The 12147-nt window shown below is 40.3% G+C and overlaps 1 protein-coding gene across 9 annotated transcripts in view; it reads left to right on the top strand.

Moving 5' to 3' along the window:
* Positions 1 to 12147, top strand: part of NBEA (neurobeachin) — a 919734-nt gene that overhangs the window by 328886 nt on the left and 578701 nt on the right. For all 9 annotated transcript variants that reach the window (XM_073613318.1, XM_073613319.1, XM_073613325.1 and 6 more), the window contains exons 17-18: positions 373 to 465; positions 721 to 829. In XM_073613318.1, coding sequence (XP_073469419.1) covers positions 373 to 465; positions 721 to 829 — 202 coding nt within the window. The remainder of the gene's footprint in view (positions 1 to 372; positions 466 to 720; positions 830 to 12147) is intronic.

Here is a 12147-nt window from a genome sequence, read left to right as displayed (position 1 = left end):
CAGATTGTTGTTTTTCTATAGGAACAAGACTTAAGATGACAATACATGAATCGAAATTCAGCAGGTACAGCAGTAACTGACTGAATTGCGATCCATGTATGAGCAAGCTGGTTGTACAGAAGTTGATCTACTGATTAGACTTCTGTACAACCACCCTGTCGGGTTTTTCCCTATTGATCAGTGCTGCCAGCCACCTTGACAATCGAATATTTTTTTTTATTATATTAATAATGTATGGGATACTTTAGTTTGATTTGGGCACCGAGTTCTAATTTTGATGATGTTTGTTAAATCATCAGGGAAACTGATATTTTGTTATCTAATTATGACCTGTTAATAATGCTGTCTAATAATATTTTTCACCTTTTTCAGGGTCATTTATAAGCTACTAGCATCTAAAAGTGAAAGCATCCGTGTGCAGGCACTAAAGGTCCTGGGGTATTTTCTCAAGCACTTAGGCCACAAGTAAGGAGTGCAGAATACATCTTCTGTATTGTATTCATGGTGTGATTGCTGGTTTCTGCTTTGTTCAATTTAGCATGTTTATGATTTTGGGTATCAACTGTAATTTAATTTGAAGACAAACCACTTCCTTTCTCTTACCTTGTGATTTAATTTATTTGGTGTGTGTGTGTATATATTGCTGACTCTGCTGGCTATCAGTAGATGTCTGGATTGCATTATTATGTGATTAATATTTTATTTTTATCCCTATGGCAGACGGAAAGTTGAAATCATGCACACTCACAGTCTCTTCACATTGCTCGGGGAAAGGTTGATGCTCCATACCAACACAGTCACTGTTACAACATACAACACACTTTATGAGGTAAGATGTTCCGTATAACCTACTTCTGATCTGTAGTACACATCACTGTGCTCAGGCACCTCAGCCATATTTTAGAATGCCTCTGCAAACACAGCCGACATTGACAGTTATCCCTCTAATTTTTGCCTTTGACACACCTGTTTGGGAACCCTTCCCATTTATCAGCATGCAGCCAACAGCCCTGAAGAAGGGGGAGTCCCTGTTCCCCCAAAACACATTGGCTCGATGTACCTGTTGCTATTTTCAATAAACATCTAACTCACCTTCCTTGTATCTCATTGGACACCAGGCGCTCCTTTCTGCTCCCATTTCCAAGTCTGTGTGCGCAACGACCCTAAGGCCATACCCCAAGGAAGCAGCCCAAGCCTTAGGAGGGTTCACTGCCACCATCCTTAAATTGGGCACAAACCCATGGAAGAGATTTCTTTCTACTGGCCCACGTTCTCACCCACTCACGGCCAGTGACTGATCAAGTCAGTCCAGCACGGTCTCCAGCGCTAACCGGTTTATTTCAGAGTTCAGAACAGATACCCCCTAGAGGAATGATTGTTGCCACTGGATTGGTGGAACATCATACTCTATAAATAGGTTAGCTTTAACTAATGTTGAAGTTGCTATTGAATTGGTGATCTAACCTAAGTACAAAAAATGATTTGTTGTCCGTGCCAGCTCTTGCTAAAAGCTTTACATTTTAGTTATATTTTTTTCATTTTGGATAGCGTGGAGAGGGATTTAAACACCTTTTTTTTTGTATTGCTGTCTGTGCCCCTGTTAGGGAGATTTGGCCTCTCCATTTGTCCTTTTTACTGTTCTTACTGAAAGTGAAAGAAAATCACAAGTTTTGGGCTGTCACCATAAAAGGGATAAATCTTATTCGGACACTAGTTTTGGTGACAACCAGGAATGCCCTTACTTTTTGTTTCAGCTAAGGGACAGATCATAAAGGGAAATCTCCTCAATTAAACACAGATGGCAAAAAAAAAAAAAAAACCTGACAAGGGTTATAACTCCCTCCTATACAAGTTTTGCCTTCAGTTCTACTTTAGGTCAATAGATGCCATGCTGTGGCTTAGCTTACCACCACTATTTTATTACTATGAGCATGAACAGAAGCAAGGGAAGTTCCTGTTGGTTCATATTGGAAGACCTGATCGAGTTTTGCTTGGCTATGATGTGCTGGCAAGGTGTGTTCTTATACAGCTTCTATGTGGTTTAATCCTTCCACATGTCTATAACCCATGGAGATTAAGAAATTTGCTGGATATAGAATTTTAGGACAATTTTGGAACCAGCTATTGAATCTGTGGTAATCGGCCTCTCCTGTTTATTGTTTTTTGCTGTCAAGCAACTGTGTGATTAACACTGAAGTGGAAATCATCAAAAATGACTTTGGTTGGCATGAAGGTGATGTTGAGTAATTTCCACAGCAACTTCAATTGTTGGGTTGTTGGAAACAGGAACATGATTAAAACAGCAGGAGATGGAGTGCTTTACACTGGGATTTTTCCAGATGAAAACTGATGGGAAGATTTCAAAATTGCCAAGTGTATGGATAGCTTGCGTTTTCTATAGAAAGGGTTGTTTTCTTTTCTGTAATTGGGCTTATATTTCTGTATGTTCACCTTTTAGATGCAGGACTGTTCTTTACATTAATGATCCTGGAACACACCTGACAAGTCTAATGTCATCTACTTCTTGTTTTAATACATTATATACTTTTCTAGCTGTAGAACTGTTAATGTCTATGGAAATTTTTTTTTTACAGACCGAGTAGTAGTAGAAACCCAGTACTTATAAATGGTGGACACTGGGGAAAAAAGACGTACCAATTCTTAGATGTTATGGCTGCATTATATATATTTTTTTGTAGCCTTTCTTGCTTGGTTTCACCTGGTGATCTAGCTAGTAAGTCTGTAGTTTTTCAACAAAACAAGCTATCCTGCAGATGTAACAGAGGGCTAAGACAAACTGACAGGGCACTTACAATGGCCAGCTTTGAAGACCTTTATCTAAAATGAACAAAACTGTTTGCTGTAATTTCTTATAAAGTGTTAGCTTGAATTTGGCTTCAATTAGTTTACTGTATCTATCTGCTAGTCCACCCCTGTTCTCATTCATCCACAGTGGGGGCACTCTAATACAGGAGGTATGTTACTCTCCAGATTACCAGGTGAAAATAGAGTGGAAAAATCCTTAAAATGGAAACTATTGCAGCTACCTAATCTGCTGATTGGTAAGCTGCAATATATTACATTTTGGGTTTAATACCTGTTTAACAGGAGGCATGTAATGCTACTGAGAGCAAGATCTGTGTTCTAGAAAAAACAAATATTGGTTGGCTCTGTCTAAACATTATGTACAGCCATCATTGGTTGCAGATAGAGAGCCCAGAGCTGATATTGGGTAGAAATACAACCACTCTGTCTATTAGGCTAGTGATAGGACAGGAAGTGGGGTCTGCAAAACCGTTTTATTACCCAGAGGGCTTATATCCACTTTAAGGGTCAGTTTGCACTTGTCGGTTTTCCTACTCCAAACTGGAGCAGACAGAAGCTGATTAATTTGCCAAAAACATTTGCTCCATATTTCATTTTCATCTTGTTTAGTTAAGCTTTGAAAATAAAAAATAGAGGCTGACTAGTTGCCATGTACAGTGGCTCCATATTTTGTCTGCTTCAGTTTTAATAAATTCCCTTCATTGAGGTGAATTTTTCAAAACTGGAGCAGTCAAAATCTGGAGCCTTTTGTGCATGGCAACCAGTCATCTTCTATCTTTTTTATTTTCAAAGCTTAAAGATGAATTCCAGGAATTCAGCAACTTTGTAAAAAGTGTGGGCACACTTTGACTTGAGTCCAGTTAGGTGCATGTCACCTCTGGGACTTATCTCTATTACTTATATGTTACAGTTTTTTTGCACTCCTGGAGGACACACTCTGGGATCTGAGAAGAGAGAAGCACACACAGCAGCTATGCCCACCCATCCCCTCTGCTGCCCATTCACAGGAGCCTTTGTATTTTGTGAGTTCACATAATACAAAGGCTTCTGTGAATGGGCAGGAGGAGGGGTAAGGCAGGCATAGCAGTTCCAGTGACTCTGCCCTTGAAGAAACTGAGACCACAGTGAGAGCAGCATTGGAACTCTGTAAGTTTATCTTCCTGGAGCACAATAATCCTCAGATGTGAATAATAGAGATGAGTCTACAAGGAGGCAGGCACATTGTTAGACTTAACTTATGGTATGCCTGCAGTTTTTATAAAATATCCCAGTTCTTGAAATTCAGCTTTATACCAGAACTACAGTAAAAGCACAAATACTCACTCATGCTCCAAAGGTCTGACACCCACAACGTCCCACACCTGCATCTTATTTGGGTGCTGTCTTGATTGGCTGGTGTGGATGACGTTACTCATACTGGTACTGTTCTCACACTCATGGACTGCTTCATGTTCATTCGGCAGAGGATTCCTAACAGGCAGGTAACTTTATTTTATTGCAATAATGAGCCTGCCTACAATTTTTAATAGTTTGCATTCTGTTTCACTTTAACGGAACAAGCTGGAGAATTAAGCTGATTGGTTACTATGTACATCTGCTCCAGATTCTGTCCCAATTTTAGTACAGTGTCCTTATTAATTTTAATTTCAAGTAGAAATTCCATTATTTCCAATGTGGCTAGTTCACATCTTTGCACTGTTGTTTACTGTGTATTCAAAAGAAACTCCTAAAAACTCATTTACTTCTATATATGTGAGTTAAATTACGCACACTGCAATGCATAGGTGTGAATGGGCCTTATTTGGTATAACAGTTATGTGGACAATATGTTCTATCAAACTTTTTGAAGGAACGCTCAGCTGTCAGCAGCTTGGCACATCACTCACGGAGAACTATGGGTAAGCAAAAGTGTCATCTGTCATCCTGACAGGGAACACAGTACAGTTTTTCTGTTTGACTTATTATACAGGATTGATATAGCACCAACAGTTTACGCAGTGCTTTACAGTATAAAAAGGAGACAATACAGTTATAATACAATAAAATACAGGAGGGTTAAGAGGGTCCTGCTCAGGAGAGCTTACAATCTAATAGGGTGGAGCAGGTGGTACAAAAGGTTTTAACTGTGGGGAATGAGCTAATGAAAGTGCTAAAAGATTAGTTGGAGACATGATAGGCTTTCCTGAAGAGATGAGTTTTCAGGGATCGCCTGAAGGTAGCAAGAGTAGGGGATAGCCGGACCGGTGGAGGTAGCGAGTTCCAGAGGATGGGAGAGGCTCTGGAGAAATCCTGGAGACGAGCATGGGAGGAGGAGATGAGAGAGCTTGAGAGTAGGAGGTCTTGAGAAGAGCCGAGAGGACGATTTGGGTGATATTTGAATACAAGATTGGGGATGTAGCTCGGGGCAGAGTGAATGGCTGAATGGCTTTGTATGGTATGGTTAGTATTTTGAATTTAATTTGCTGGGTGATTGGGAGCCAGTGTAGGGATTGGAGTAGAGGGTTGGCAGACACTGAGCGGTAGGTAAGGTGGATAAGTCTGGCAGCAGCATTCATGATAGACTGAAGAGGGGATAGCCTATGGATAGGAAGGCCAATGAGAAGGGAGTTGCAATAACATTGAGTAACATTTCTTTACAGCAGGCACACAGTAAAGAGGAGATTTCTGGAAAGTGTCCGATATATAACCCATTTGGTGCTCTGGCTCGCACATTATTGTATAGCTGTAAACGCCAACTGTCCAGTCATTGCATATGACTTACAAATATAGATCAATGTATAGAAGGTTTTCATGTCGCTCTTCACTGCAAACGAGATGCTCCCCTTCGTTCTCCCAGTGCAGCGTGGACTCATGACATAAGCCGCTCTGTAGACACTGTGAAAAATAAGCTCTATTAAGCTGTCCCCACTGAGCCTTATGCCAAATTGGATTTAACTGCTGATTTCTGTAGTCTTTAGTTTATTCTTTAGATAAAACCAAGAGCAGATTTTAGGGCAGCGCTCACACTGTTATATGGCGTGTCGGTACACTACAGAGATTTTATTTTGCAACATAGAAGTTTCAGCATTTTTTATTCATTGGGATACAATGTGGTAGAGTTCACAGATTCATTCTGCAACAGTAAAGCTGATATTGTACGAGTACTCTTCACAAAGCTCTGTGACTATGAAAAGCCCTTACTTCATCGTTTGTGCTGTCGCCTTTTGTTTGGGTATCATTATATCTAGGTTTGTGCTTTGCTTTGTTCTGAATTTGCTTGTGGCAGATGTTTAACTTTTCTTGGTGTCATTGTTTAAAGATGCCGGTACCAATAGTTTATATCATCTACTCTGATTTTTTTTTTTTTTAACAGATAAGAGACATCAACTACTGATTTTGAACAACTTTTTACACTAATCTGGAACTTACATTTTGTCTTCATTTTTATCTGCATCGTTTTGAGTTTTAATTATTTTTATAAAACAATTATTCACTACATTTCGTAATATATCTTCAGTAAAGTAAAAAACTATGCAGATTGGTGGCTGTAAGTGATGCCTTTCAACTTTGGGGTTCTAGGTTTGATGGAGTTTGTATATTCTTCAAGTGTTATCATTTGCTTCCCCCGTAACTGAAACATATACTGATAATCTATTACATCCCATACAAAAGTGGCTCTGGTAGGTTGATGTCTGCTCTGTGTTTATAAAAGACTGTGCTGGGGACATTGGATACTTTAAAGGGCTTACCCTAAAGTAAATCTAAAGCTAAAACCTTTGTTTTTCATGCTAGAAGCAGAGGTGGTAATTGTTAAAACACTGGTCAGGGGTTGCCACCTGTATTATAGTTGAGGGATTTCTCTGCACTTTCTGTCCTTAAAGCGGACCTTCAGTCATTTTTTTTCATCTTTCCATCTATTAAATCTTCTGCCCTTGTTGTTTTAACTTTGGATAGTAAAACATTTTTTTCTGCCAGTAAATACCTTATACAGCCCACTTCATGTTTCTTGTCTGGAAAAAAGCCTAGGCTTATGACATCATGCACAGCTCTCTCTCTCTCACTTTCGTGAGCGTTTGCCAGGAAGGGAGGAGGGGTGAGTCATCAGAGGGCCAATGAGAGCTACAGAGCTTGAGGTGTGCCTCCTGTGAGTCTGTGTATATCCAGGAAGTGAACAGGCAGTGGCTTCACAGCGGCTACAGCTGCTCACAGTTAAAATGATTGCAGTCAGACTCAGTGGAGGGAGATTTCTGCAGCATATTTGGCAAGTACAGAATCACAGTATATATAAAATAATATGCAAAGTGGTTGGAGGGAAGCTTCATAATGGCAAAGATGTTTTTATTACAAATGATGTGAGCAGACTGCAGTTCCTCTTTAAAGATGATTTCAAGGTAAGATCTATGTTGCATATTAACATTGGTCCAACTTGGCACACTGTAATTTTGCATTTCTCATACTAGGGGCTACTGGAGAATATGGCAATCACTTTAGTAATCAGCGCTACTACAGTGAGATCTGATCTTCTGGGTTCTGTGCCGAGTGACTTATGCTGGCCATACACTATACAGAAAATCGTCCGAACCCATTTTCGTGCCATCATATAATGACCGATAAATTGTTCAGTGGACATGAATAAATAATTTTTTGTTCGTTTTTTTACATATACCTAGTGCAGACAGTTCGGACGGGAAACACATTAACCTTGCAATTTATCGTATGTTCGGCAGAAATTTTCCAAACTTCCCGTTCGTTTTTTTTCCCACAAAAACGTCACAAACGATTATCGATTTGTGCCCATTAACTTGCCGAAAAACGAACGAAGTGTCTATACGAACGATTTTTCGGCCGATTTTTCGTATAGTTTATGGCCAGCATTACTCTCTGCATACTGACCACTCCTTCAGCACTGCTGCCATTCACAGAACACCTTGTGTTTTACATGAATACAGGGCATTTTTTAATTTGGGGAGGGGCAGTGACTTTGAGATCTCCACCTCTTCCAATCAGAGAACCCCTTTTATTTAAAAAAAAAAATAAAAGATGTTCTGTCAATGATGGCATTGTCAAGTAAAGTGTGCAACTCCCTATTGTTAATGTGCAGAGGGGAAGCTGCTTGGCACTGGATCTGCCTACTACTACAGTGATTGTCAGCTTCCACAGCTGCCCTCAGATATGAAATATACATGTGAACATCGATCCGAGCCGGACCAATGCAAGTATGCAATAAAGATCTCTTCTGGCGTTTAGGAAGTTAGAACACAAGGATATCTCTTCAAAGTTGGGAAAATCCACTCCTGGGGACTTGTCACCAGTGCAAGTGTCCGCAATGAAAGATTTTTCCTCAAATAATATTATTATTTTGCCCAGGATCAGTAGGGTGGATTTCTGAAGTGAGTATACGTACAGCAATAAATATCTGACAGAGGCTCTAATTTCTCACCACTGTATCCAAATCTATTTTAAAAAAAATGTTTTTCTTTGATACGCTTTAAGGCAGTGGTCACCAACCCTGTCCTCAGGGCCCACTAACAGGCCAGGTTTTATGTATTACCTTGGGGAGATGCAGACTAGAATACTGCAATCACTGAGCAGCAAATGATATCACCTGTGATGTATTTCAGTTATCTTGCAAACCTGGCCTGTTAGTGGGCCCTGAGGACAGGGTTGATGACCACTGCTTTAAGGGACCAAGGAGTAATGTGACTTTTTCACAATATGGGGCAGGTGTTGCAACCTATAGGCACTTCCAGATGCATGTTCTAGAAGTCAAAGAGAACCCTTCCCAAATACGATATTAGAAGACAACGCTTACTTCAGGGTCCCAATAGATCCAAGTAAGAAGTCTGAAAGTATCAGTGCTCAGGCTCCAAGTGTCCTCTTGATCACTTGTACTGAATACAAATAAATGTAAGGAGTCTGCAACTCTAAACATCCGTGTTCAAATCTTTATTCGCTACAAGGTGATGACAGATAACAGCAACTTACGTGTTTCGGCCACTGGTCTTAGGCAGGCCATAGACGGTGCACATTTCTTTCCTGCAACCCATGAAATTTGCATGATTCCCCCATCAACCCTGACAGTGCTGATAGGAGAATCCCTCTTGCTGAGAAATTGTCTGCTCCCGGCGGGGGAAGCCGTTCCCACTGGGAAAGGACAGTGGTTTTTGCTAGCGGCTATAGCAGCTCTAGTGATAATTGCAATAATCCGGCAGGCTGGTTGTACCCCAATTGATCAACTTGGTACATTCAGCCTGCCCAAACGCAGTATGAACCATCTATGACCCTTCCCAAATACCTGAACAAGCTTTAGGGAAGTGTTTCAGGGGAACCTGATGTTCGTGTTCCATGTTGGGTTTTTTTTTTTTTTTTTTTTGATTTTAATGATTTACATAGCTAGCTACTAATGACGGGTATCAAAAAGACTTCCCAGTGCTTGGTGAATTCTTTTCAAATATATCATCCCTTGATAATCACACAAGGTATTTGGTAAGCTTTTGAAAAAGCCAAAGATACAAAATATTCGAGGTGAATTAGCCCGTCATTATTTAGTAAGTGCAAAATATATAATGGTTAGGATGTTTATTAATAACTGAAGCAACCCACCCACCAATGCTTTAAACCAAACCAAATAAAAGCAGATCTCAGTGTCTTTCTTTCCATTCTAGGGTTGTGTGATGGGTCTGAAGATGAGTGGTCTTCCTACATGGGTATATGGTTTTCCTAAAGTGTATCTAAACAAAAAATGTAATATATTACAGATTAAAGTGGAGTTCAGCTTAAAAAAGAAAAAATTAAAAGTCAGCAGCTACAAATACTGCATACTGATAATCAGACACTTACCTGTCCCAGGGTCCAGTGATGCGGGGGAATGAAGCCCCGCTTGTCTCCCCCTTCTCTCTGCGGCTCTGGCATTGTCACTGTGGGCACCCAGCTGTGGCTTCATAGCCGGGCACACACTGCAAACACGCGAGCCGCGCGGCACGCCGTGACTGGCTGGGCAATCATCTGGGACCTGTGACGTGTCCCAGATGATTGCCGAGAGGGAGGGGGGAGAGGTTAGCTTGCTTCCAGCGCCGCGGTGCGCCGGGAGGAAGTGGGAGCTGAAACCCTCTAAAAAGAGTGTTTCCACTCCTCCCCCAAAAAAATGACATGCCAAAAAAAGTTGCATGTCAGGGGGGTCACCTTCCCTTAAAGCGGAAGTTCCGTTTTTGGGTGGAACTCCACTTTAACAGTCTTTAGGTGACATGGCTGCATCAATGTTTTTATATTTTTATGTTTAACCTTGTGATTCTATCAGTAACACACAGTCCCAGGATGACTACACTCTCTCTTCTGTTTTGGAAAAACAGAAACAAGATAGGACTATGGAACCCCATCCCTCACCTATTCATGATATAGAAGGGTGTGGTTCTGTAGTTCCCCGACAACAGTATCAGTGACAACCGTCGACACAAGCAGAGAATACAGAAAGTTATCGGCTCACAAGATTTCTGGTATAATTGACAAGTATTTCTTATTTAACTTATCAGTTATAACAAAACCCTTTCAAAAGAATAGTTAACGGAAGGTAGCAGATAAGAGCAGTTAATTGTCAGAGTTAAATACATGGTGTAGTGTTTACATACCACCTCAGGGTCAGTAGTCCATAATGTTTAATATATGTGTATATGCTGTTGCTGCCATCATTATACGTAGGGTATTTGCCTTTCCATTGCTCCATGGGTCTGTAAATTATAGCGGTGTTCCAGTATGTCATGTGGCAGATTACGATTTCTGGTTGATATGCTTGTGGCAGTCACACTACTGCAGGTTTTTATGTGAAATAGTCAGCTATTCCTGGAATTTGCCCTAGACCTTCTTTTTCTGCTAACATGAAAACTCCCTTCTAATGATGTATCACAGATCACTAATGTAGTCCCGAATGCAGCTGTAGTACAGCCGGCATGATTATGTTTGATATCGATTTAGTCAAATCACAAAGTGCAGAAGAAACTAGTTTAACTCGGAACAGATATGCCTGTAACAATTATGTAGTGTATGACAGTGAGAGGAATTGGTGACATTAATCTTAATAATTACTTCCATTGCCGTTAAGTTCTTAGGGCCGTCATCTAGCCAGGCAGGCAGACTAAGAAGGGGCTGCTAAAACACATTTGTCTGTTTGTATCTCTTAAAGGAGAACTCTGTGTAGTTTACTAGGTAAAAATGCTGCTTTGCAACACCCCAAAGACAAATGTATTACTATACAGTATGTAAGTACCGTATATACTTGAGTATAAGCCGACCCGAATATAAGCCGAGGCACCTAAGTTTTCCACAAAAAACTGGGAAAACTTATTGTCTCCAGTATAAGCCTAGGGTGAGAAATGCGCAGCTACTGTAAGTGGAAAAGAGGGTCAACAATGCCCATTTGCAGCCTCACTGTGCCCATTTGCGGCCATAGGTCCCCTGAACGTCAAACTCGGTAGTTAAGGGTTCCTAGATGCCCCCGAGCTGCAGCCAAAATTTGGGGTCTCTGGACCCAAATGGTCCCGAAATGACATTGCTGCACATCATTTACACACCTGTGTTACGTTTTTGATGCGGTTTTTGAGTCACATGACCTATGAAAAACACGCTATAAGCATAGTAAAATCATGGTAAAATCACAGCAAAATCATGTGCATTTTCGGGCCATTATAGGCACCTTTTTCTCTATTGGCAAAATGCCAAAAACATCGTTTTCAGCATTTTGGTGCATCTCTAATTACTGGTCTGGTGAAAACCCAAAGTTTGGGATTTTCTTTCTCTTTTGATGAAAACGGTAAACAGGACAAATAAGGTAAATCTCCCTACCAGCGCATGGGCAGCAATAAAAACTGACTGGTGTTTAAATTTCTCTCTACTCTGTCCAAAACAAAACAAAAATAAAATAAGGTTTTGCCTTTTATATGATCTACTTTAAGTAAGAGTCCCCTTCTGAAAACTAAGTTCTTCTGTTCCTATTTTAGCAAGCATATAGATACTCCACACATCCAGCACTATATGTCCAATCTATATATGCACTTATATGTCAGTATGAAAAAAAAAAAAAAAAAAAAAACCCTCAGGCGAGGTGTATTAAGGAATCCAGCACATTGTGGTATTGCATTCTGACATCAGGACTCCTCCATTGTTAGAATACATTCATCATGATCAACAGATGTTTTTCAGTACAGTAAAACCTTGGATTGTGAGCATAATTTGTTCCAGAAACATGCTTGTAATCCAAAGCACTTGTATATCAAAGCAAATTTCACCATAAGAAATAATGGAAACTGAAATGATTCATTCCACAATCATTTATTCATAGGTTCTTCAGTT

Source organism: Aquarana catesbeiana, linkage group LG02 (genome assembly GCF_042186555.1).
Source record: "Aquarana catesbeiana isolate 2022-GZ linkage group LG02, ASM4218655v1, whole genome shotgun sequence".
Lineage (NCBI taxonomy): Eukaryota > Metazoa > Chordata > Amphibia > Anura > Ranidae > Aquarana > Aquarana catesbeiana.
Note: the sequence above shows the minus strand (reverse complement) of the source record. Positions and strands in the feature narration are given on the sequence as shown.